This window comes from Triticum urartu, chromosome 4A (assembly GCF_056163025.1).
Source record: "Triticum urartu cultivar PI428250 chromosome 4A, HENAU_Tu73, whole genome shotgun sequence".
NCBI lineage: Eukaryota > Viridiplantae > Streptophyta > Magnoliopsida > Poales > Poaceae > Triticum > Triticum urartu.
The window spans coordinates 61,622,357-61,649,958 of NC_141876.1; the positions used below are offsets into that span (position 1 = coordinate 61,622,357).

Consider the following 27,602-nt stretch of genomic DNA (forward strand, 5'->3'; position numbering starts at 1 on the left):
TGTGGGGCTTTCTGATCCGCAATCCTCCAGGGGCCTGAGTCCACACTCTCCCTCAAGCCGAAGTTCGCCGGCGGCGGCGAGGTTGATCTCCTCGAGCTCAAGCTGTTGCTCCTACTGGAACCAGAACTCGCCGAAGCTGACGAAGAGAATCCACCCTCAGAACTCGAGAATTGAGCAGATACCTGACGACCCCTCCTCAAACTCGGCTGGTCGCCGGCAGCAAGGACGAGAGCTGCAATGATGCACCCGACGGCAACACCCTCAGCATGCACTCCCACCTTAGTGCCCTCCGGGGATCCTCTGATTTTGCCTTTGCCCTCGCCCACAGCACGAATGCGGCCGACGCTGAGTGGGGAAAGGCGGGCATCCTTGCCCTTTCGTCCACCGTGGCCTCGTCGAATATCTTCCTCGCCAGGATCTTCTGTTCCAAATCTGCCCTTCTTTGGCAAGTCCTCGCATATTTCAACGTCACGGATCTCGTGCTCGGGTCTATCGCTGCCACCACCACCTGATCCGCCGCCTTCCATTCCATTCCCACACGCGCCGGATCCACGCCGTGGATCCTGGTCGCCCGCTCCACCCAACCCCGAGCCCCGGTCACCATGAGTCCCCCCTGCGGAACTGGTGAGATCAGTCTCACCATCTCCGGGAAGGCTTCGTAGATGGGGGGGGAGGGGGGGGGGGAGGGGGAGGGGGTGCGGGTGCGGTCGCGATCGGCGTGCGGGAGGCGTGGAGTCGCCGTGGCTGGGAGCGGGGAGCGGGGCTGACAAGTAAGTTTTGTGTTTTATCGACGTCAAATTAACGATGTAACAATGTAATTTTTTTTTATTTTTGAAATGCTTTGTACTTTTGATGAACTTTTTACCGTAGATCTGATCCTTTCCAGAAAAAAAGGACCTGCAAGGACAGCTGAAATAAAATCCAGAATTTGTTATGTTTCGCATCGAGTCTGGACTTGTCGTCTTTCGGAGTGAGGCGAGGAGACCCTGGTAGGACCCACGGCGCAGTGAGACAAAACTCCCAAAAGGCCTCCTCCTATGACAACAACAGCCGAACCCCACGGCCCAAACGATCCCATCGCCGCGACCGAGAAGATATGGCGGACGAGGGCCCAGCCCCAGCCCCCGCGGCGGCGGCCGCCGCCGCCGTCCCCGTCGGCGGAGCATCCGCCACCATACTCGACACTCTCGGCGAGGACATCACCCGTATCGTCGGCCCGGTCTCCGCCTGCATGCTCATCGTCGTCCTCCTCGTCTCCCTGCTCTCCTCCCCTTCGTCCCCGTCCCCGCTCACCGCCTCCATCGCCGCCGCCGGCGGCCCCGGCGGGGGCGGGGGCGACGACCTCGCGAGCGCCCTCGTCACCGCCGTCGTCTTCGTCGTCTTCGTCACGGCCGCCACCTTCCTCATGGCGCTGCTCTTCTACTTCCGCTGCACGCCCTGCCTCCGCGCCTACCTCGGCCTCTCCGCGATCTGGGTCCTCCTGCTCCTCGGCGGCCAGATGTGCCTCCTCCTCCTCTCCCGCCTCCGCCTCCCGCTCGACGTCGTCTCCTGCGCGCTGCTCCTCCCCAACGCGGCCGCGGCGCTCGCCGTCGCCGCGATCTCGCCGGCCTCCGTCCCCATCGCGCTCCACCAGGCCGCGCTCCTCGCCATCGCCGTGCTCACCGCCTTCTGGTTCACGCTGCTCCCCGAGTGGACCACCTGGGCGCTGCTCGTCGCCATGGCCGTCTACGACCTCGGCGCCGTCCTCATCCCCGGTGGCCCCCTGAGGGTTCTTCTCGAGCTGGCCATTGAGAGGAACGAGGAGATACCGGCGCTGGTCTACGGGGCAAGGCCGGTGGATCCCAGGCACGGCCAGAATTGGCGGCTTTGGAGGGAGAGGGCGCGGCAGCCCGCCGGGGATTTGGACCCCAGCTCCACAGTTGAGGTGATTGGTGAGGTGCTGGGGAGAAATCCTCTTCTCAATTCAGGTGGCAGTTCACCCAATTCGACGACCCAAGCCGGGGAGCAGACGAACTTGACTGGTGCTGTTAGCAATTCAAGGCTCAGGGAGTCACCGGTGCCAGATTTGAGCTCTGGTTCTGCCAATGCACAAGCCAGAGAGGCGCTTGCATTGCCGGAGACTAGACTGGATATTGCTGAACTGAGGGTACCGTTGATCCAGCCACAGCCAGATAGAACCAGTGACGATGACGACGACGATGATGAAGATGGCATCGGGTTGGGCTCATCAGGGGCGATCAAGCTTGGGCTGGGGGACTTCATATTCTACAGCGTGCTCGTCGGGAGGGCGGCTATGTACGATTACATGACGGTCTACGCGTGCTACCTTGCCATCATTGCGGGGCTCGGCATCACCCTGCTATTGCTGGCATTCTACCGCAAGGCATTGCCCGCCCTACCGGTGTCCATCACCCTCGGCGTCCTGTTTTACGTGCTCACAAGAACATTGCTCGAGGCGTTTGTTATGCAGTGCTCCACAAACTTTCTGATGTTTTAGCATCCATGTTTGTATGTCATTATTATAGTTCACAATCAAGGCCTTCTCCAGTTGGTTAGGTTGTATTTTGGGAATTGTTCATCCTTGTCAGGCCATGTTTGTGAAACTGTTAATCTGATGGCTTACGTGACATGTTGATATACGGACCGGCTGTTTGCCATTACTGTCAAAAAAATTATGGTATTGATTCCTATGTTTGGAAGAAGTTGCTTTTGACATGAACCTGTCATTGCACAATCTGCAGTCTCGAATGCTTGCTTTGATTTCTCTGATATCGTATGGTATGCTCTTAAGTTCTCAGCCCGGAAAAACATACCAGACCGCAATAGAGAAGAATTAGTCTCGAAATTCCTTGGATTTTGAGGTTCGTCTGCCCTTTCGAAGGCGCTACGCTGAGTCCCTCGACAGGGAAGAACTTGTAAGATGATAGCACTTGATATTTTGTTGCTCAGGGCCACTCACTGTTAGAAAGTAAATTATGCTGTTCACCTTAATTTCCATGTTATGATTTTCTTCAGGATTTAAAGAAAGGAAAGCAACTCTCACAGAACCCTAACCTTTGGAGCACTCGTAAAACAAAGCCATACTTTTTGCACACAACCACAACTACTGGAGCAACTGAATCGACTACATTCGCTCTCTCAACATCTGGACAACACCTAATGACCTCCAGAGTTGAAGAAATAGGAGCCTTCATCAGAAAAAAAATATATATCAAGGGCTTAGGTAGGCCACTTTGAAACATGAGACTGCTCTAATGCTGATACGATATCGGAAAGCATTATCTGCATGATCCATTGACCATATTTGTTCATCAGAAAGGCGCTGCTGGATATAAGGAACAGACTACAAATCATTTGAACAGAAAGGTGCTGACTGGTATAAAGAGCAGACTACAAATCATTGATTGCATGAACTGGTTTTATCTGCAACAATGCATGCATGAAATTTCTGCAATTTGGTTTCAGTCCTGTGGAAACTATCAGTCTGACATGAAGAGAACACACAAGAAAGATCAAAACACATTCTGAATACCAGGAAACTGAAGCACTGAATCTTCACAGCCACATATGATACTACATACTGATCAAAGCTAAAACGGAGCGATAAGCTGCTTTGAAACACGATCAGGTGAACCAATTTGGAAGCCATATCAGGCCGAGCCAAAGCAAAAGTAGGAAATTACAATGAGCTGAACAAATTTGGAGATCATAAAAGTTGCCAGAGTCTAGGGGACAAAAAATAAAAATGAAATTGAATTGCTGCAACCTGGACGACACTGCTCTCTAATAGGGAATAGCCAATCTAGAACTAATGCCCTGCTTGTTAATGGATACATTTCAATGTTTGGGAACCTAAAAAGGCAGTGCAACATGTAAGAACACTGCCAAATCCAAAAGACAGAGTTGTCGATAACGATTGTACAGAGTCTAGGGGACAAAAAATAAAAATGAAATTGAATTGCTGCAACCTGGACGACACTGCTCTCTAATAGGGAATAGCCAATCTAGAACTAATGCCCTGCTTGTTAATGGGTACATTTCAATGTTTGGGAACCTAAAAAGGCAGTGCAATATGTAAGAACACTGCCAAATCCAAAAGACAGAGTTGTCGATAACGATTGTACAGAGTCTAGGGGACAAAAAATAAAAATGAAATTGAATTGCTGCAACCTGGACGACACTGCTCTCTAATAGGGAATAGCCAATCTAGAACTAATGCCCTGCTTGTTAATGGGTACATTTCAATGTTTGGGAACCTAAAAAGGCAGTGCAACATGTAAGAACACTGCCAAATCCAAAAGACAGAGTTGTCGATAACGATTGTACAGACTACAGAGATCATTCCTGGTATCATACTCTTTGGCTATCGACTGCTAGCAAAAAATGTGGATTAGCTACAAGATCTATGAAGAAACTGTAAACCACTTTCAGATAACGCCCAGCATTCGTTCATCCCAAAGGCTGCTTGCGGCCAACAGTGGATTCGGTTCAGGCTTTGGTCTTGTGCTGCTGCAGTTCCATATGCTGGGAGCTGGTATGCTGAGAGCAAGCAACCGGCGATCCGGTGGAAGCAGCTCTTCACAAGGCTGAGTCGCTTCAGATTTGGGAACAGTTGGAACTCTACCATGATCAGCAAAACTGTGACGCTTTCTGTGGCCTCCCAATCCCTGACCAGACGCGAAGACCTGTCCACAAAGCTTGCACTCATAGGTAGCTGTTGCCCTCAACACCTTTGAAAGGCTGACAAACTTCCCTTCCTCATAAGAGCTACTAGAAGGCTCTGGCTCCATCAACTCATTATCTCCAACTCTGTCATCTCCATGATGATCAGAAGAACTCAGCCCCATCTCTGTCATGAGCGTGTCGAACGCCAATGCCGCGTTGACGTCCATCACAACACCTTCACCACAATCAACAGAAGCTGAGCACATGCCATTATCTCCTGAAAGCGACACAAGAATCCGTGCGGCATCGACCTCCTCCATCCCATATGACTTCATCACCGTGGAAGGAACAGTGTCCATAACCATCCTCCTCGACCTCTTCCTCTTCATCACCGGAGCAGCAGAGAGAGGAACATTGTGGTCACCATCGCCTACCGATGCCTGGTGCTCCACAGCCATCTTCCTGCGGCGCTTGTGCATCCTCATGTGCATCGACAGGGCATCAGGGGAGGCAAAGGACCTGAAGCACAACTGGCATTCAGTCTTGGGGAACAACGCCCACCGATCGTCGTCACTGGAAGCGGAATCCAGCAGCCACGACGTCTTCTGGCACCTCTCCCGGAGGCCGTACCTCTCGCCGGCGATGCTCGGGGCGCCGCTCGGCTGTTTCTTGCGCCGGCTCCTGTGGACCGCCATGTGGCCTCCGAGTGAGGCCCCGGAAGGGAAGCTCCTCTTGCAGTGCTTGCACCAGTGCTTCCTCCCCCTCGGCGGCATGTCTGGACACATAGCAGCAGTGGTTTAGTACCAAGGATTGACAGAAAAAGTTGATAGCAACAAGAAATCAGATGGCGGCTTGTAAAAGGGGGTTCTTTTATGGCGGCGGAAACAGAAGTTGGGACTTGGGAAAAACCCTTTCCTTTCCGTCCTGAAACTCAATTCGACCTTATCTTGCGGAATGGGCGGAAAAGATTGCCAGAAACCCCGGTTCCTCTGTTCCGCTGAGAACTGAAAAAAATGTTCGGATTCTTGAGGGGAAGACGATAATTAACTTGCCGCGTGGGAAAAATCAAGAACGCCAAATGGAGCGGTTTGGGAGGGGCGGAGTGCCGAATCATTCGTGAGAGCCTAAGAATTCAAACTTGATCCAAGAAGGCGGCTAGGGTTCCGCCAGATTCTTGACGGAAGCCAACAACTTTTACACGGAGCGGACGAATCAAGAACTCAAAAATCTACCAACTGATTCAAAAAAAAAAGGAAGAAAGAAAGAAACCCACCTCTGGTATCCTGGATTGCAGGTTCTTGGGCGGTGGGGGAGGAAGATGAGGTTCTTGCTTGGCACGTTGGTGGGGGGGAAAGGGGGGGCAGCTTGCTGTCTGTGCGTGTAATGCGCCGCGGCGGTGTTCTTCCTGACGATTGCCGGTTTTGGGAGGGAGGAGAGGCGTGGGCCGAGGAGCCTGCCGCCGGGGCCTACGTTTTCTTTGCTTGTTTTGTTTGAGATGGGTGGGAGGAGGGAGGGGGCGATGGTGCTTTTCTTTTTTTCCTTTTTCTTTCCAGCTGGTAGAGCAGTCCTGGGGCAGGACCAAGTAGGCTTCACTGGCTGGACGTTTTATTGATTCACATTTTGCTATTTTTCAGCTGTTTTGCTAAATCTCATGTGCCTGAATTATTTTTTTCTCGCGTCGGTAAATTTCTGCTTTGCACGAGGCCAAAGGCGGGGACGAGTGTCCACCACGCTGTGGCCGAGGCCAAGCCAGGACCTTGCCAGAGCCGGGGACAACTGCGAGCGGCAGTGAGCTGCGGTGTCCGCGGTGGAGGCGAGGAAGAAACTTCACTGGGGAAGGGGTGGGGGAGGGGGGGGGGGGCGTTGCTAGGGTTCCTGTGGATTTGGGGGGTTTAGAGGGATGACTGAGGGCACGCAGTGCGTGGGGTAGGCTGGGGGCATGCGTGGAAGAAAGGAAGGAAGAAGATGAACCGTGTTGATCTGTTTCGGGCCGTTGGATGAAGATGTGATGGTCCTGATGAAAAATGACCGATGCAAAACTTTTTTTTCAGGTGCCGGACTAATATATTCTCCTAATTTTCAAACGCTTGACAAAACAAACAAATGAAACAAAATGTATCGGCTATCTAACATGCTAAATCTACTGTTGTGTGAAAGTTTGCTTAACATAGTTGTAGAAAATGTGCAACCTGGGAAAGCTGCAAATTTTTGTGCCTAAAGTTGTGTGTAACCCGGTAGTGTAGTGCCTAAACCACACAAGTGATGGGCTGTAAACGGCCCCCGTCACTGGTTCCTTTGGGCCGTCCGTCCGGGCGGGCTGTACAACGGGTGACTGGAAACTGCCTATCAGTGGGAGATACTCCATCCGTCCGAATAAGCTTGTGTCAAGCTTATTCTTCAAATGGATATATCTAGCACTAACTTAGTACTAGATGGATGAGGGACAAACTTTTTCGGACAGAGGAAATAGATGTCAACGGTATTTCAGGCGACCAAACATTTCAACAAATCTAGTGTTTTGGCAGCAATTCATATCTAGGGTTTCAAATTTTGAAAACATTCAACATCCATATATTTGGAACATCACATCTGGAATATGAATTGCACAAAGGATGTATATATGTACTCTGTATTTCGGTAATAAATAACAAGTTGCAAGACTATAGCACAAAGCTTAGAAAACACAAGTGCACACGCTGAACGCCTCGATGGTTTGGTCGGCCATTGTGAGGCTCAGAGTTCCTCTGAACTAGTACGAACTACTCCCTCCATCCCATAATATAAGACATTTTTGCAATTTAATTTGACTGTAAAAAGGTCTTATATTATAGAACAAAGGTAGTAATTCGCAATAAAAAGGGTACGAACTGGAAATGGTGTTTTCGACTAGAAAGTACAATTTCTTTAACACATAGTACTCCCTCCGTAAACTAATATAAGAGTGTTTAGATCATTAAAATAGTGATTTAAATGCTCTTATATTAGTTTACAGAGGGAGTAATTTCTAGTGTTCTAAGCCACTTACAGGGGCACATAAGGGAGAGATGGAGCTACCTGCCCCGAATCCATGGCCTTATAGCCATTACAGATTAAAAGACAAGCGAAAAAAGCATAAATTAAACAGTGCACTTTGTCGGAATTCAAACAGCGTTACAGCGGCCCATGAGCTAGTGAGGAGCGCTCGCTCTGAAATCGACGTCAAATACATCATCTGTACCAAGCAGTGTAGACGGTTGGATGCAAGATCGACGGCTGAGCTTGATTACAACAAGGCCAAACAATATCCTGTCAGTTGAAGAAATCGACACGTGCAGGAACTGAAGTTCAGAGATCCTGACAGGCAGCAACACCCCTGGGAACTGATTCTGACCTGTAACGGGCCCCTAATTCTGCTCAGGTGGTACACTGCGTCTGCATGCAGATGTGTTGATTGCTGCTAGCTAAGTAGCTATTGGTTTCGACTGAGGACTGAACCTCTTCTCCTTTGATGCAACACACCATGGAATGGAAGAGCACCTCAAAAGCGCATCAATCTTTGGCCGACTTTGAGCTGCTGAGCTGCACTAATTATCCTTCATCTCCAAAGATGGCCAATACGGGCCATTGTATACTGTACCCCCACAGGAAAGAGCACCTCAAAAGCGCATCAATTCTGAGATGTGAAGCAACGAGGACAACATAATCAGTAAAACAATGGACTGTTACATGTTTATCCATAGCATATCTGCAGGAAAGAATTACCCCAGCCCATTTGACAGCAATCAGTGCATCAGATTTGCGACCCTCTGATTCAAAGATTCCTTTGAAATGATCTTACCTAAAATGAAGAAAGAATGGATCATAACGTATATTCATAGTCTGTCAAATAAGTAAACTGATAAGTAATACCAATTTGGGCGAGTAGTAACCAACACCCTTTTGGGTGAGGAACATGCAATTTTTAAAAACATCATTTCTCCTTGTTAAGGGGCAGTGAAATGGAATTTTGGTGCATAGTTAAAAATGAAGACTAATCATCAGATAGAAATTGCAGGCAACAAAAAAGCTGAAAGAGTGGCATTTCTTTTTTTTCCTGATCCAATTGCAGGCAACACATGAAACTGAAAAGGCGGACAAAAATGCAAGTATTGAGATTTTTTTCCTGATTCACCATTTCTGCAAAAAACATCACAAAGTGACAAAGTATTCTAATCTCTCTAAACACCATACAGAGATTCTTCCTGTCAAACTCAGCAAAGTTTGTCCAAGAGTACTTGCACATCCTGAGCAGATTCCCATGAACGGGATTGCAGAGAATGATGTCGTTTCAGGAACCATAGCAGCAGCTTGTGCCCTCTTAGCGACACTATGATGGATTGATTCCTTCTCCAACCACACAAGTCTTTTCGACAGTTGCGACCCTTGCATATCTGAACACACAAAAGAAAGGTGTTTTCATGTCGAACAAATACAAAATTTACAAATATGTTTCTCAGTCACTACAATCAGAAATCCTAAACGATGAGCGCATGTGAATCAAAAAATGGTAAGATCAATGCACTAAGGATATAATTTCCAGTTCAGCTCCCAGGAGGCAAGATCTTTTTTTTTTGGCGAAAAAAGAGTTGAAAAGTGATTTCTTTGATTGATAACTGTTGTACAGATTACAAGAATATATAGAAGGGTGAGGAGAAGGAACCGCACGTCCTACACTTGGGCACGCAGGACAGACGTGGTCCTGATCCTATAAACCCGGAACTACGGTACAATGTACGTAATATTACAAATGTAATCTAGCACCCCCCCCCCCCCCCCCTAGCCGGAACACCGTTCGGTAGGATGTTCAACCTAGATCGGAAATCGTTGAACACTGGAGACGGCAAGCCCTTGGTGAAAACATCGGCAAACTGAGAGCTGGAAGGAACATGGAAGACGCGGACCTCGCCAAGAGCCACCTTGTCCCGGACGAAGTGGAGGTCTATCTCAATGTGCTTAGTGCGCTGATGTTGTACTGGATTGCACGCAAGATACGAGGCGCTGACGTTGTCACAGTACACAATGGTGGCCCATGTGGGGGGGGGGGGGGGGGGAAGCTTCAGCTCGAACAGAAGTTGTCTCAGCCAACATGATTCGGCCACACAGTTGGCTATGCCGCGGTATTCAGCTTCTGCACTTGGACGTGAAATGGTTGGCTGCCTCTTTGATGACCAAGAAACAAGGTTGGAGCCAAGAAACACACAAAAGCCCGAAGTAGATCTGCGTGTATCCGGGCACCCGTCCCAATCTGCATTGGTATATGCAATGAGATCCATAGAGGTGGACTTGTAGAGCTGAAGTCCATAGTGTGAGGTGCCTTGCAAGTACCGGAGAATCCGTTTAACAAGCTGCATGTGAGTGTCCCGAGGAGCATGCATGAACAAGCAAACCTGTTGAACGACATAGGCAATGTCGGGCCGAGTGAGGGTGAGATATTGAAGAGCGCCGGCCAAGCTGCGATAGTGGGTGGGATTGGAGAGGAGTTGGCCATCCTTAGAGGAGGACTTGGAGCTGGTGTCAATGGGAGTGGAGACCGGCTTACAATTAAGCATCTTGGCACTTGAGAACCTCAAGTGTGTATTGCTGTTGGCAAAGAAATATACCGGAGGAGTTTGTGGTGACATTGATGCCCAAGAAATGATGAAGGGGGCCGAGATCAGTCATAGAGAACTCGGACTTGAGCGAGTGGATGATGGAGTTGAGGGTGGTGGTGGAGCTTGCCGTGACAATGATATCATCCACATAAACCAATAAGTAGGCGATGGAGGGACCGTGACGTAGAATGAACAAAGAGGAATCACTCTTGGATGCCCAAAATCCCAGTGACAAGAGGAATGCCTGAAACCGGAGAAACCAAGTCTTGGGGGCTTGCTTGATGCCATATAAAGACTTGCGAAGAAGGCAGACATGATCCGACCGGGAGGGATTGACAAAACCAGCCGGCTGGGAGCAATACACTGTCTCATTGAGATCTCCATGAAGAAATGCATTCTTGACGTCAAGCTGGTGAATCGGCCATGACTGAGAGGTAGCAATGCCGAGCACCACACGAATAGTAGCCGGCTTCACAACGGGACTGAATGTTTCATCATAATCACCCGGGCTTGTTGAGTGACCCCCCGCACAACCCAGCAAGCTTTATAGCGTGCCAGGGAGCCATCCGTGTTGAACTTGTGACAAAATATCCACTTGCCCGTGACAATGTTGACACCTGCAGGCTTAGGCACCAAAGACCACGTGAAGTTATCCACTAAAGCATGATATTCATCTAACATAGCCTTGAGCCAATGAGGGTCTTTGAGAGCAGATTTGTAGGTGGGTGGAATGGGAGATATAGTATGAGAGTTGGCGTCCGCGAGGAATAAACGTTTGGGCATGAGATAACCAGTTTTGGCACATGTTGACATTTTGTGTGCATTTTGGGGTGGCTGTACTGGGATTGCATGGCGTGGAAGAGGTGGCGCGGGCGGAGTGGAGGGCGCGGAAGGCGAGGAGGATCCGGTGGGGCTTGCTGGGTCGCTGGCAGGGTGATCGGGCGTGGGATTCGAGGAGGATGCATCGCGGGCAGAGCGAACGGGAGGGGGATCTGAGGATGATGCGTCTGAGGTAGGTGTGGTAGTGGGCCGCGAGGTGGTTGGCTGGTAGTGGGGACAGATGGGGCCGGGGTGTGGATCGAGGAGGGGGTGGCGGGCGAGGCGAACGAGCCAGCTGGGGAGCGGCACGCATCCGCGCGAGATGGGGAGGAGGTTGGAGAGGTGGGTGGACGCGGCGAATCTGGTGAGGATGGGTGGGGCCCGTACGAGGTAGGCGACGGTGTGGGATCCGAGAGATCCGGTCGGGGGAGGGAGGCTGCATGGGGATCTATTGTGGACGTGGGAGTGGTGTGGCCTGGGGTGGGTGGCTGATAAGGAAAAATTGTTTCGTCGAAAACAACGTGTTGGGAAACGATAATGCGACGTGTGGAAGGATCGTAGCACCTATATACTTTGTGTTCGAGGGGATAGCTGAGGAAAACACAAGGAGATGAGCGAGGGGAGAGCTTGTGATCCATGGTGGCGTAGAGATTTGGATAGCAAAGACAACCAAACACCTGAAGGTGAGTGTAGTCGGGTTGAACACCGTGGAGAAGAAAGTATGGTGTGTGAGGCGTGATGGCATGTGAGGGACACCTGTTGAGGAGGTACGTGGCGGTATGGAGAGCTTCAACTCAAAATGGAGGTGTTAACTTGGCTTGGATGAGGAGAGTGCGCACTATGTCATTAGTGGTGCGAATGAGTCATTCTGCCTTGCCATTCTGAGGGGATGTGTGGGGACATGAAAACCGATAAGCAATGCCATTGGAAGAAAAGAAGGAGCGAAGGGAAGAGTTAATGAACTCGCCACCATTATCACATTGCATGCTTTTGATGATCACGTGGAATTGGGTGTGAACAAAAGTAAAAAAGCGTTGTAAGACAGTGGAAGTCTCAGACTTTTGGCGCAAGGGGAAGGTCCAGGAGTAATGAGTGTAGTCATCCAATATAACTAAATAGTATTGAAAACCAGAAAAGCTTACAACAGGGGATGTCCACATATCACAATGGATTAAATCAAAGGGAGCATATGTTTTTCTAGAGGAAGAGGAAAAGGGGAGGCGTGGCTGATGCCCTAGTTGGCAAGCACTACATGGTACATGAGGAGCCTTATTACAATTGCTAAGAAAATCACGAGAAATAGTGGAAAGAGTGTGAGCACCGGGGTGCCCGAGACGACGATGCCATAGATCCGAAGTGGTGGTGAGGAGTGTAGACGCCTTGGTTGAATTATTGCCATAGAAGGGGTAGAGGTCGCCGGTGCTAGCGGAGATCATGAGAACTTTCTGAGTGCGAAGATCCTTCACAAAAAAACCACACAGATAAAATTCAACAGAACATGAGTTATCTTTGTTAAATTTGCGAACGGAAATGAGACTAGTAACAACATGTGGAGAGACAAGAATATCCGTGAGGCGAAAATCGTGAGGATGGAGTGTAGTGGAGCCAGTGGCCGTGACAGGAATATGATGCCCATTGCCAACAAGTATGCTAGAAGGAACATGTTGTAATGAATTACTAGACAAGGTTAAGATACCTTGGGTGCCAGTGACGTGCGAAAATGCGCCACTGTCCAAGTACCACTCAGGAGCGGGCTGGTTGGGGAGGTCGGAGTTGCTGTAGGCGGCGTGAAGCATAGCCAGGTGCTTCCAGGATGGCGGCGGCGGGGGGGGGGGGGGGGTAGTAAGGCGCCGGCGCCGGCGTGGCAATACATGGGGTATGCCTGCACATGGGCTCAAGGGTGTGGACCGAGCACGCCAACGGTGTTAGGAGGAACCCAGCCGGGGCACGGGGAGGGAACGCCATGCCGTACGGTGCAAAGTAGCTGGTGAACGGGGCGAGCAGGGGCTGGCCACGACCAGCGGAGTCGCCGCGCCCACGCCCACGTCCGCGGCCACGCCAACGACCACGGTCACCATTGGCGGAGCGGTCACCGCGACCACGTCCAAAGGGATGCTGGTGTTGATGTGGAGAGCCCTGGGCGTGGTCGGAGGAGGAGCCACCAGTGGCGAAGCCACACTTGAGCTGGGTAGTCAATTGACTACACATCTATTTGCACAAACGAAATACATCAAGTAGAAATCATGCCAAAAAATCTTATGAATGCATATTTCTGACAACACAGTATTCAGTTGACCACACATAATTGGAATCCTGGCACCGCCACTGGGAGCCACTACTTTGGCCACGATCACCAGAGCCACGGGCGCCCGTCCTGGAGTTGCTGCCTTGGCTGCGGTCACCACCAGGGAAGGAAAACGCCGAGGCACTCTCCTCGGTGGCGCGTTGCGCCTGTGACTCCTCAGCCAGGACAACCTGGGAGAGAACCATGTCGAAGGGGAGCCCTTGATCGCCGAGAACGACGCGAATGGTGTCGAGACGCTTGTTAAGGCCATGAAGGAATTGGGTCGTGAGATCAGTCTCGGTGACGACATGTACGATGTCAGGGAGTGATAACCCACAAGTATAGGGGATCGCAACAGTTTTTGAGGGTAGAGTATTCAACCCAAATTTATTGATTCGACACAAGGGGAGCCAAAGAATATTCTCAAGCATTAGCAGCTGAGTTGTCAATTCAACCACACCTGAAAACTTAATATCTGCAGCAAGGTATTTAGTAGCAAAGTAATATGATAGTAGTGGTAACGGTAGTAAAAGGTAACGGTAGCAAAAGTAATTTTTTTGGTGTTTTGTAGTGATGATAACAATAGCAACAAAAAAGTAAATAAGCGAAGAACAATATATGGAAAGCTCGTAGGCAATGGATCGGTGATAGAGAATTATGCCGGATGCGGTTCATCATGTAACAGTCATAACATAGGGTGATACAGAACTAGCTCCAATTCATCAATGTAATGTAGGCATGTATTCCGAATATAGTCATACGTGCTTATGGAAAAGAACTTGCATGACATCTTTTGTCCTACCCTCCTGTGGCAGCGGGGTCCTATTGGAAACTAAGGGATATTAAGGCCTCCTTTTAATAGAGTACCGGAGCAAAGCATTAACACATAGTGAATACATGAACTCCTCAAACTACCATCATCATCGAGAGTGGTCCCGATTATTGTCACTTCGGGGTTGCCGGATCATAACACATAGTAGGTGATTATAGACTTGCAAGATAGGATCAAGAACTCTCATATATTGATGAAAACATAATAGGTTCAGATCTTGGCACTCGGGCCCTAGTGACAAGCATTAAGCATAGCAAAATCATAGCAACATCTGTGACGCCCGGATAATTAAGCTACACTAACATCTGCTAATGATGCCATGTCACCTCGATTACTGTTGCTAAGTTCGCGTTAGTTCGAAACTGATTCAAATTCAAAATTCAAAATAGAGGCCAACATCAAAAGTTTTCAAATATTAAAACAAAAATGTTCAAAGTGTCGCAAACAATCCTTGAATACTTATCATAGTGGACCAACATTTTTATAAGGTGTTTAATTGCCCCAATGTAATAAACCAATGTCTATCATAATAATTTAAAATGCCTTTTTAAAACTGTATAAATTACAATCTATTTTAATTGGATGCCAACTTTATGTGGTAGTAGCTTGATTTATAATTCAATCTTAGTTGTAAGTTTCTTATTTTATGAAACTATTTTTGCCTTAGAAAAACAAAACAAAACTGAAACTAAATAAAAAGAAAAAGAAAGTAGAACTGTAAACGGAAAAAAGCTCACCCCCCCCCCGCGCTGGGCCTCAGCCCAGCTGGCCATCCAACCAGGCCGGCCCACCTAACCCCTCCATAACCCCCACCGACGGAAACCACAAACCCCCCATGCACCCACTCCCCCCCACGTCGCCCGCTCCTCTCCCCCCCGATCTGGATCGAGATCAGGGGCAGGGACCAGCCGCGCCCGCCGTCGCCGCTCCGCCCCGCACCTCTACCTCACCTCGCCCCTGCGCCCCTCCCCGGCGCCCCGGCGCATGTCGCCGACCACCACTGCCCGAGGTCCTCGCCGGATCGCCCCACCGTCTTCGCCGTCGTCCACGTCCTCCCCCTCGACGGACTTCCCCGCGCCTCGTCGGCGAACCCCTACATCGGGGGTATGGAACCCCATCTCCCCATGTTTCCTTTGTCCATGTCGCGCCTGCTCGCTCTGCCGCGCGCACCTCGGCCTGCCTTTGGTCGCGCCCGAGCCCGCACTGGCCAGCGCTCGCGCAATCCCGCGCATGACCTCACCACGACCTGCCAATGCCCTGCTCTGCACGCCGCCCACTCCGCCCACTCCCCGCCGCGGCCTCATCCCCTCGCCGCTGGCCTGCGCCCCCTCTCGCGCCTGTCCCCTACTGCGATGCCTCGCCGCTGGCCCCGTGCCTCCCCTACCCGGTGTTGGTCTGCTGCGGTGGATGATGTTGCGGCCGTTGCCGCCACCGTCCGCCCGTGCCCTCCATGGCCCACGGCCACTCCCGCCCGCACTGGTCGCACCCATGTCACCCCACCTGTGCCTGGCCGCTCCTCCTATGCCTCCCCGTCTCAGGCCCGCGCGGCCGCCGGCGCCCTGCCGGGCTATGGCCTGTGCAGGTCAACGGGCACCCGCACCCGCTAACCACCGCTCCATTAGCCCCCCTGTGATTCTGATAGTGGGGCCCAGCCCCAGGAACGAAATAACAAAAAGAAAAGAAAAGAGAAAATGTAAAAAAAAAGAATTTAAAATAAATAAATAATTAATCAATTAACTAATTAATTAATTAAGTTAAATAGATCTGTGTACTAAACTAATTACATTAGTTAACCTAATTAGGTAATTAAACTAATTAGCTAGGTTAAATAAAACTGTGGCAATGACAAATGGGTCCCACCTGCAGGGTTGACCTAGTCAACTTTTGGCCCTGCTGACATCACGCTGACATCATAATTGCATTTCTTTAATTAAACTAATCTATTAATTCTTGAAATGATTTAAATCTTTTAAAATCAATATAAAATAAATCATAGCACGGATGGAAAAACTTTGGACATGAAAGTTGCTCAGAACGACGAGACGAACCCGGATACATAGCCCATTCGTCCGCCACGCATCCCTAGCATAGTGAACACACAACTTTCCCCCTCTGGTTCGTTTGTCCGAAAACACGAAACACGGGGGGCAATTTCCTAGATGTTTCCCCCCTTCACCAGTATCACCTCGTACCGCGTCAGGTCACCCCTAGCACATAATGCCGCATATTGCTTTTTGTTACATTGATTGCTCTATTATTTATTGTGTTCCCCCTTCGTTACTTCTTTCCAATAGACCCCGAGACTGCCGGAGACCCCCAGTACGACTACGGTGTTGACGACCCCTCTCTCTTGCCAGAGCAACCAGGCAAGCCCCCCCTTGATCACCAGATATCGCCTACTCTCCTGTATACTGCTTGCATTAGAGTAGTGTAGCATGTTACTGCTTTTCGTTAATCCTATTCTGATGCATAGCCTGTCATTGTTGCTCCAGCTGTTGATACCTTACCTGCAATCCTATATGCTTAGTATAGGATGCTAGTTTACCATCAGTGGCCCTACATTCTTGTCTATCTGCCATGCTATACTATCGGGACGTGATCAGTCGGGAGTTGATCACGGGTATATACATATACATAATATATGATACTTGTGGTGACTAAAGACGTGTCGGCTCGTAGGAGTACCCGCGAGTGATTCACGAATTGGGTCTGAAAGGACATTTGTCCCGACGGCCCTCTGAGTGGATCTTTGTGGCGAAGCAACAGGGTAGGTTGAGACCACCTAGGAGAGAGGTGGGCCTGGCCCTGGTCGGCATTCGCAGTTATTTCAAGATAACACGTTTAACGAGATCTTGGTATTTGATCTGAGTCTGGCTACTGGCCTATACGCACTAACCATCTACGCGGGGACAGTTATGGGCACTCGACGTCGTGGTATCAGCCGAAGCCTTCGTGACGTTAGCGACTGAGCGGTGCACACCAGATTGGACTGGAATGCCTGCTAGGCTAGGTCTGCTTCCGGCCGCGTTCGCAACGTGCAGGTGTGCAAAGGGCGATGGGCCCAGACCCCTGCGCCATAGGATTTAGACCGGCGTGCTGACCTCTCTGTTGTGCCTAGGTAGGGCTGCGACGTGTTGATCTTCCGAGGCCGGGCATGACCCAGGCAAGTGTGTCCGGCCAAATGGGATTGAGCATGTTGGGTTATGTGGTGCACCCCTGCAGGGAAGTTAATCTATTCGAATTGCCATGATCTTGGGTAACAGGACGACTTAGAGTTGTACCTTGACCTTATGACAACTAGAACCGGATACTTAATAAAACACACCCTTCCAAGTGCCAGATACAACCGGTGGTCGCTCTCTCACAGGGCGACGGGGGGAGGATCATCGGCTAGGATTATGCTATGCGATGCTACTTGGTGAACTTACCATCTACTCTCTTCTTCTGCTGCAAGATGGAGGTTACCAGAAGCGTAGTCTTCGAAAGGACTAGCTATCCCCCTCTTATTCCGGCATTCTGCAGTTCAGTCCACATATGATAGCCTTATTCCAATTGATACGAATGCATACATATGTAGTGTAGCTCCTGGCTTGCGAGTACTTTGGATGAGTACTCACGGTTGCTTTTCTCCCCCCTTTCCCCTTTCCTATACCCGATTGCTGCGACCAGACGTTGGAGTCCAGGAGCCAGACGCCACTGTCGATGAAGACTACTACTACTCGGGAGGTGCCTACTACTACGTGCAGCCCGCTGACGACGACCAGGAGTAGTTTAGGAGGATCCCAGGCAGGAGGCCTGCGCCTCTTTCGATCTGTATCCCAGTTTGTGCTAGCCTTCTTAAGGCAAACTTGTTTAACTTATGTCTGTACTCAGATATTGTTGCTTCCGCTGACTCGTCTATGATCGAGTTCTTGTATTCGAGCCTTCGAGGCCCCTGGCTTGTAATATGATGCTTGTATGACTTATTTTATTTGTAGAGTTGTGTTGTGATATCTTCCCGTGAGTCCCTGATCTTGATCATACACGTTTGCGTGTATGATTAGTGTACGGTCAAATCAGGGGCGTCACAAGTTGGTATCAGAGCCGACTGCCTGTAGGAATCCCCATTCCACGCTCCCTGGCCGAAGTTGAGTCTAGACATTAGAAAAAACTTTTACTAACATGGCTGTGTGCCTTACGGGCCCACGTCGCCATCTGGGTGGTATTAGGATCTTTTACTCCTCGATCCTTACCCTGGGACTTTGATCTCTCTTCTATTCGGGTTAAATGATTTTGCTAAAATCTAACTCTAGGTTCTCGTTACCACTTCCTGCCGGAGAACCCTTTCATTACGGATGGTCGACTGCTTCAACAGAAGATTCTGACAATACTCTCTGATATTTTCTCGAGACCTTGTGCCTGTTGCTTTTGCAATTCCCTACCACCGAAAAATCCCTATGGATAAATACTTACACCTGTCGTTCTTACTTTTATTCCCAGTTGGTCTTGTTATTACAAGATACCCCGTAATACTCGTCGTTGTTTCGATAATCCTTTGGGCTTACTGCCTTGTTGTTCTTTGTCACCTGAATACCCCTACGGATAATTCTTGCACTTATCGAGTATCCGCTCATCCCCCAGTGGTTCATGTGTTTCACAATGGTCATCGAAATACTATTCGATCCTCCAAAAATCCTTAGTAGCTTATTGCTCTGCAATACTTGTCTGCTTGCATGGTGGATGCTTTCCATATGTCTGGCAATATTCGTTAGTATCCTTAGGCACCGTCATTTTGATCCCTTTGATTCAACATGAGTGCGAATGCACGCAATCATCAGTTGATCCTTTTAAATTATCTTTCCGTCTCAGACTGAGCTAGTTCTCAACCAATCCAATTGCCGTCGATTATACCCCTAAGGCTATTCAACTTATCCATCCCTAATCAGAACATTGCTTCTGATCCCTTGATTTGAAAATCACAATTCCTTTGCATTGAGCTTTGAATTAGTCAGTTGTTTCTATAATAAGATCTCCTTGCATTCTTTCTCCTTCTAGTTGAGTACCGATGCTCACATTAGATCCTTTATGGACCATCAGAACCTTGTTGGATTTTATCCGACAACGTCCTTCATATTCAATCACTTTGGAAGTTCTTTCCCTGATACATAATGCCTTTGGTAAATCATATTCCTTGATTTGGCCAACCATGCTCTGCTTTTGAGCTGGTGATATTTTCTATTGAAGCTTGTGGTATATGTTTCCACGATCCCCCGATAGGTTGAACCAACGCCTTCCCTAATCGATGTGAACCCGAAAGATTTCACGGGTCATACTTATCTGGTATTGCACCAGGTAAAACTTCCAACAACTAATGTCATTTTAGAAATACGAGGAGGTGAATGGAAGGTCATGCATTGAGGAAGTGGGAGTCGACCTTGAACCTTTGTGTTCATGCCCATGGACACGATGTAGATCATATCATGGAAGCTTCTTGTAATAATAACTATTTCCTTGATATAATATCCTTGGTATCAGTGAATTGATCCTTTGCAATCGTGGTTCCGACCATATGTTCTTCTTTGATCCCATTTCTCGGGCAAGTTTAAGGACTTGTCTTCTGTGGATCAATACACCTGTCCAACCTTTACTTTGATCTTTCGTCGAGTATTACACCCTGGTATCTCGAGATCATCACGGGACTGCATAACTTTTTATGAGTTCTTCGTCAAGTACTACATTCTCACCGATTCCAATTTCCACGGGCTCTGAGTTATTAAACACTCAAAGACACCGATAACTAAAACGAGTCCGCACTACGGTTCAACAAATCTTAGTAATCTTCTTTATGTACGAGTTTGTACCCGATCATGCCCTTCCTAGCCTGATCGGCTATATCATTATCGTGCAACTTTTTAACTATGCTATCTGGTCCTTCTTTCCGAAGCACAATTTTTGACGATGAGCTAAGCTTACGTCGACTTTCCTCGTCATATCATTTCGCCTTGAACAACAAGCTTGATTCCGAGTTTGTATCGTATCCGTGGTTTCAATAACTTCTCGCTTCATCATTCCGCTAACTTGATGTCATCGCCGATCGGTTACATCTTCCAGAAACCTCTCGACAAATGTGTCGTGATCATCATCAACATTTTGACCCCTTCCAAGATATCAATTGAATTCATGATGAGAAGTACCCTCCTTGCCCTTGATGATTTGTGTTATCATCGACCACTTTATTGCCTTCCGTTCAACACAAACTTGTTCATGTTTCTAGCAACCCTATTGCTTTCAAGTTAATGGTCGATAATTCATTCTTAGACTATTGCTTGTTGAATCACATTTCTAACATTGAGCATGCTGCCTAAGACCATATTTTGGGTCCACTTTTCAACCAATGCTTAATTGTGTATGTTTTCCTCAAGCATACATCCTTATATCATTTGATCTGACAAATGTTATCTCCTTGTTCACATAAGTGTGGAAATCCATCTTTTGAAAATCTCTATGAGTTGTCGCCAACTCCATCAGCCACCTCTTCATCCTCTCCTTGGTTAAATGATGAACTCTTGTTTTGGAACTCGCTTCCATAGTTCATTTCCAAGAATCTTACATTATCATCTTGTCAATGTGTGTTACACCTTTTCTTCTCAGGCACCCTGAGTCTGAGGTATCCTAACACCGACCAGATCTGAATCTCGGTCACATATGATGGTTGGAATATATTTCCAAGGGTAATAACAATGTTCTTTTATGACCCGAAGGTGATGTCATGCCCAGCACACCTGGCCGGAGGACCTACTATTATAGATTCCTTTTTAGTAAGGTTATCCATTCTTCCATGAGGAAATTGAAAGACTTATTCTATGACTTGTTCCTGATGGATCCTTTGTGTTTCCAAAGTCTGACCTTTGCCTGAAGATCATGTCAATGCTATCTCAAAGCATATATATGTACTCCAATTTTCAACAAGAACATTTGAAGCCTAATGTATAATGTTTCCTGCTCAATTATCCAAACACCGTTGTATGGGTAATGTCATGAAATTTCTCTCACCTTACCTAAAGAGTTTTCTACATTATATCCTGTCATGGATATCATGCTCTGCTTGTCCTTGGGAAGGATATACCCCTGAAATATGTGTTTAAACACATTTTCCTTTCCATTGTTCTGTTTAATCTGATAACCATATTTTCCTTTCCATTGGTTGGTTTAACGTTTCTTGTGATCTATATGATCTAAGCAGTAATACGTCACTATTTTTATAAGCACCTCAGTGTACAACCTTGTCAGTAAGACCCTGTTACTATTGTTGACGGCATTCCAGTAACCACCGATGGACGAGAACTTTGCCTATTGGTCCGCCTCGTTCAACGAGCAGGAAGCTAGTTCTCTTCGTCCCTCGCCCGTGGTACCGACATTGTTGCCGACATAACCAACATGCTATCCTCTAATATGCCTTGCTTACATGATTGTGCAAGACGTCACCGCCTTTCCTACTTTTAACCCACATGGTGGGCCCATAACCCACAGTTCCACAGGATCGAAACCTGACTCTCTTGTACACCCCCGTTTTCCAAAGTTATTCCTCGCGCGTGGCCTCGTATATAATTCACGAGCCACATCCCGAAGGGTCATCAATAATGGTATCAGACTCAATGTTTATTCCTGGTTGCTCTGAACCCCATTCACACTCTCGGTTGGGCGTTAAATGATTACCCACCTGCTTAAAACTTCTCACGCCTTCTTTTATCTCTCTCGATGATTTCCCCGAGTTTCAATTCTAGAGGTACTTTCTACCACATTCCCTGAGTTATCAATCAGTTAATCAACCTTGTAGAGGTCCGTTCTTCCAAAGTTACCCCTTATCATTTTTGTAAGTACGTTGGAGTTTCTGAAGAAAGGATGACGACTTCATCACGATGACGTGAAGTAGAGAAATGAAGACATCAATGAAAGGGATCACCTTCTTCGAGAAGAGCAGCCAAGAACAAGAAGACTCGTTAGAATTTCGTAACCAACTCTTCCCCCTTACCCCCCTCTTAAATCTCGGGACGAGATTTCTTGTAGTGGAGGAGAATTGTGACACCCGGATAATTAAGCTACCGTAACCTCTGCTAATGATGCCATGTCACCTCGATTACTGTTGCTAAGTTCGCGTCAGTTCGAAACTGATTCAAATTCAAAATTCAAAATAGAGGCCAACATCAAAAGTTTTCAAATATTGAAACAAAAATGTTCAAAGTGTTGCAAACAATCCTTGAATAATTATCATAGTGGACCAACATTTTTATAAGGTGTTTAATTGCCCCAATGTAATAAACCAATGTCTATCATAATAATTTAAAATGCCCTTTTAAAACTGTATAAATTACAATCTATTTTAATTGGATGCCAACTTTATGTGGCAGTAGCTTGATTTATAATTCAATCTTAGTTGTAAGTTTCTTATTTTATGAAACTATTTTTGCCTTAGAAAAACAAAACAAAACTCAAACTAAATAAAAAGAAAAATAAAGTAGAACTGTAAACGGAAAAAGGCCCCCCCGCGCTGGGCCTTAGCCCAGCTGGCCATCCAACCAGGTCGGCCCACCTAACCCCTCCATAACCCCCACCGACGGAAACCACAAACCCCCCATGCACCCACTCCCCCCCACGTCGCCCGCTCCTCTCCCCCCGATCTGGATCGAGATCGGGGGCAGGGACCAGCCGCGCTCGCCGTCGCCGCCGCCCATGACGCCACCGCCCGGAAACCCCGCACCTCGTCGGACCTCCCCGACCGCCTCTGCCCCGCACCTCTACCTCGCCTCGCCCCTGCACCCCTCCTCGGTGCCCCGGCGCATGTCGCCGACCACCACTGCCCGAGGTCCTCGCCGGATCGCCCCACCGTCTTCGCCGTCGTCCACGTCCTCCCCCTCGACGGACTTCCCCGCGCCTCGTCGGCGAACCCCTACATCGGGGGTATGGAACCCCATCTCCCCCTGTTTCCTCTGTCCATGTCGTGCACCACCGGCCCCGCCCCGCGCCTGCTCGCTCTGCCGCGCGCACCTCGGCCTACCTTTGGTCGCGCCCAAGCCCGCACTTGCCAGCGCTCGCGCAATCCCGCGCATGACCTCGCCACGACCCGCCGATGCCCTGCTCTGCACGCCGCCCACTCCGCCCACTCCCCGCCGCGGCCTCATCCCCTCGCCGCTGGCCTGCGCCCCCTCTCGCGCCTGTCCCCTACTGCGATGCCTCGTCGCTGGCCCCGTGCCTCCCCTACCCGGTGTTGGTCTGCTGCGGTGGATGATGTTGCGGCCGTTGCCGCCACCTTCCGCCCGTGCCCTCCATGGCCCACGGCCACTCCCGCCCGCACTGGTCGCACCCATGTCACCCCACCTGTGCCTAGCTGCTCCTCCTATGCCTCCCCGTCTCAGGCCCGCGCGGCCGCCGGCGCCCTGCCGGGCTATGGCCTGTGCAGGTCAACGGGCACCCGCACCCGCTAACCACCGCTCCATTAGCCCCCCTGTGATTCTGATAGTGGGGCCCAGCCCCAGGAACGAAATAACAAAAAGAAAAGAAAAGAGAAAATGTAAAAAAAGAATTTAAAAGAATTACTTAATTAATCAATTAACTAATTAATTAATTAAGTTAAATAGATCTGTGTACTAAACTAATTACATTAGTTAACCTAATTAGGTAATTAAACTAATTAGCTAGGTTAAATAAAACTGTGGCAATGACAAATGGGTCCCACCTGCAGGGTTGACCTAGTCAACTTTTGGCCCTGCTGACATCATGCTAACATCATAATTGCATTTCTTTAATTAAACTAATCTATTAATTCCTGAAATGATTTAACTCTTTTAAAATCAATATAAAATAAATCATAGCACGGATGGAAAAACTTTGGACATGAAAGTTGCTCAGAACGACGAGACGAACCCGGATACGCAGCCCGTTCGTCCGCCACGCATCCCTAGCATAGTGAACACGCAACTTTCCCCTCCGGTTCGTCTGTCCGAAAACGCGAAACATGGGGGATAATTTCCCGGATGTTTCCCCCCTTCACCGGTATCACCTTGTACCGCGTCAGGTCACCCCTAGCACAACGTAATACCGCATCTTGCTTTTTGCTACATTGATTGCTCTGTTATTTATTGTGTTCCCCCTCCGTTACTTCTTTCCGGTAGACCCCGAGACTGCCGGAGACCCCCAGTACGACTACGGAGTTGACGACCCCTCTCTCTTGCCAGAGCAACCAGGCAAGCCCCCCTTGATCACCAGATATCGCCCACTCTCCTGTATACTGCTTGCATTAGAGTAGTGTAGCATGTTACTGCTTTCCGTTAATCCTATTCTGATGCATAGCCTGTCATTGTTGCTCCATCTGTTGATACCTTACCTGCAATCCTATATGCTTAGTATAGAATGCTAGTTTACCATCAGTGGCCCTACATTCTTGTCTATCTGCCATGCTATACTATCGGGCCGTGATCACTCGGGAGTTGATCACGGGTATATACATATACATAATATATGATACTTGTGGTGACTAAAGACGGGTCGGCTCGTAGGAGTACCCGCGAGTGATTCACGGATTGGGTCCGAAAGGACGTCAGTCCCGATGGCCCTCTGAGTGGATCTTTGTGGCGAAGCGACAGGGTAGGTTGAGACCACCTAGGAGAGAGGTGGGCCTGGCCCTGGTCGGCATTCGCAGTTATTTCAAGATAACACGTTTAACGAGATCTTGGTATTTGATCTGAGTTTGGCTACTGGCCTATACACACTAACCATCTACGCGGGGACAGTTATGGGCACTCGACGTTGTGGTATCAGCCGAAGCCTTCGTGACGTCAGCGACTGAGCGGCGCGCGCCGGATTGGACTTGAACGCCTGCTAGGCTAGGTCTGCTTCCGGCCGCGTTCGCAACATGCAGGTGCGCAAAGGGCGATGGGCCCAGACCCCTGCGCCATAGGATTTAGACCGGCGTGCTGACCTCTGTGTTGTGCCTAGGTAGGGCTGCGACGTGTTGATCTTCCGAGGCTGGGCATGACCCAGGAAAGTGTGTCCGGCCAAATGGGATCGAGCGTGTTGGGTTATGTGGTGCACCCTTGCAGGGAAGTTAATCTATTCGAATAGCCGTGATCTTCGGTAACAGGACGACTTAGAGTTGTACCTTGACCTTATGATAACTAGAACCGGATACTTAATAAAACACACCCTTCCAAGTGCCAGATACAACCGGTGGTCGCTCTCTCACAGGGCAACAAGGGGAGGATCATCGGCTAGGATTATGCTATGCGATGCTACTTGATGAACTTACCATCTACTCTCTTCTTCTGCTGCAAGATGGAGGTTACCAGAAGCATAGTCTTCGAAAGGACTAGCTATCCCCCTCTTATTCCGGCATTCTGCAGTTCAGTCCACATATGATAGCCTTATTCCACTTGATACCAATGCATACATATGTAGTGTAGCTCCTGGCTTGCGAGTACTTTGGATGAGTACTCACGATTGCTTTTCTCCCCCTTTTCCCCTTTCCTATACCCGATTGCTGCGACCAGACGTTGGAGTCCAGGAGCCAGACGCCACTGTCGATGATGACTACTACTACTCGGGAGGTGCCTACTACTACGTGCAACCCGCTGACGACGACCAGGAGTAGTTTAGGAGGATCCCAGGCAGGAGGCCTGCGCCTCTTTTGATCTGTATCCCAGTTTGTGCTAGCCTTCTTAAGGCAAACTTGTTTAACTTATGTCTATACTCCGATATTGTTGCTTCCGCTGACTCGTCTATGATCGAGTTCTTGTATTCGAGCCTTCGAGGCCCCTGGCTTGTAATATGATGCTTGTATGACTTATTTTATTTGTAGAGTTGTTTTGTGATATCTTCCCGTGAGTCCCTGATCTTGATCGTACACGTTTACGTGTATGATTAGTGTACGGTCAAATCGGGGGCGTCACAACATCAATCTCAGAACATAGTGGATACTAGGGATCAAACCCTAACAAAACTAACTCGACTACATGATTAATCTCATCCAACCCATCACCATCCAGCAAGCCTATGATGGAATTACTCACGCACGGCGGTGAGCATCATGAAATTGGTGATGGAGGATGGTTGATGATGACGATGGCGATGAATTCCCCTCTCCGGAGCCCCGAAGGGACTCCAGATCAGCCCTCCCGGGAGAGTTTAGGGCTTGGCGGCGGCTCTGTATCGTAAAACGCGATGAATCCTTCTCCCTGGTTTTTTTCTCCCCGAAAGTGAATATATGGAGTTGGAGTTGAGGTCGGTGGAGCGTCAAGGGGCCCATGAGGCAGGGGGCGGGCCCAGGGGGTAGGGCGCGCCTCCCACCCTCGTGGACAGGTGGAGGGCCCCCTGACGTGGATCTTCCTTCCAGTATTTTTTATATATTCCAATATAATTCTCCGTTGATTTTCAGGTCATTCCGAGAACTTATATTTCTGCACAAAAATAACACCATGGCAATTCTGCTAAAAACAGCGTCAGTTCGGGTTAGTTCCATTCAAATCATGCAAGTTTGAGTCCAAAACAAGGGGAAAAGTGTTTGGAAAAGTAGATATGACGGAGATGTATCAACTCTCCCAAGCTTAAACCTTTGCTTGTCCTCAAGCAATTCTGTTGATAAACTGAAAGTGATAAAAAAACTTTTACAAACTCTGTTTGCTCTTGTTGTTATAAATATGTAAAGCCAGCATTCATGTTTTCAGCAAAGATTATGAACTAACCATATTCACAATAACACTTAGGTCTCATGTTTACTCATATCAATGGCATAATCAACTAGCGAGCAATAATAATAAATCTCGGATGACAACACTTTCTCAAAACAATCATGATATGATATAACAGGATGGTATCTTGCTAGCCCTTTCTGAGACCGCAAAACATAAATGTAGAGCACCTTTAAAGATCAAGGACTGACTAGACATTGTAATTCATGGTAAAAGAGATGCAGTCAAGTCATACTCAATGTAAACTAACAGTAATGAATGCAAATGACAGCGGTGCTCTCCAGCTGGTGCTTTTTAATAAGAGGGTGATGACTCAACATAAAAGTAAATAGATAGGCCCTTCGTAGAGGGAACCAGGGATTTGTAGAGGTGCCAGAGCTCGATTTTGAAATAGATATGAATAATATTTTGAGCGGTATACTTTCATTGTCAACATAACAACCGAGAGATGGCGATATCTTCCATGCTACACACATTATAGGCGGTTTCCCCAACAGAATGGTAAAGTTTATATTCCCCCTCCACCAACAATCATCAATCCATGACTTGCTCGAAACAACGAGTGCCTCCAACTAACAAGAGTCCCGGGGGAGTTTTTTTAAAGTTATTTTGATTTGATTTGCATAAAACATGGGACTGGGCATCCCGGTGACCAACCATTTTCTCGTGAGTGA

At 48.6% G+C, this 27,602-nt stretch overlaps 1 protein-coding gene, 1 long non-coding RNA gene and 1 pseudogene across 2 annotated transcripts; 2 read left to right on the forward strand and 1 right to left on the reverse strand.

The window, feature by feature from the left end:
• Positions 1-1,025: 1,025 nt before the first annotated feature.
• LOC125550638 (presenilin-like protein At2g29900 pseudogene) lies at positions 1,026-2,713 on the forward strand (annotated as a pseudogene).
• A 111-nt stretch (positions 2,714-2,824) lies between these two features.
• Positions 2,825-6,179, reverse strand: LOC125553532 (zinc finger protein ZAT9-like). The gene is made up of 2 exons (XM_048717302.2): positions 5,939-6,179; positions 2,825-5,440 (listed from the first exon to the last, which is right to left on the reverse strand). The coding sequence occupies exon 2, from the start codon at positions 5,436-5,438 to the stop codon at positions 4,428-4,430; it is 1,011 nt and encodes a 336-aa protein (XP_048573259.1). The 5' UTR covers positions 5,439-5,440; positions 5,939-6,179; the 3' UTR covers positions 2,825-4,427.
• A 16,654-nt stretch (positions 6,180-22,833) lies between these two features.
• Positions 22,834-26,002, forward strand: LOC147974771 (uncharacterized). The gene is made up of 3 exons (XR_015601988.1): positions 22,834-23,146; positions 24,358-24,429; positions 25,732-26,002. It is a non-coding gene; the product is annotated as an uncharacterized LOC147974771 (long non-coding RNA).
• Positions 26,003-27,602: the final 1,600 nt, after the last annotated feature.

Coding starts and splice junctions, on each gene's coding strand:
- LOC125553532 (XM_048717302.2), bottom strand. CDS start 5,438: ATGCCGCCGAGGGGGAGGAAGCACTGGTGCAAGCACTGCAAGAGGAGC.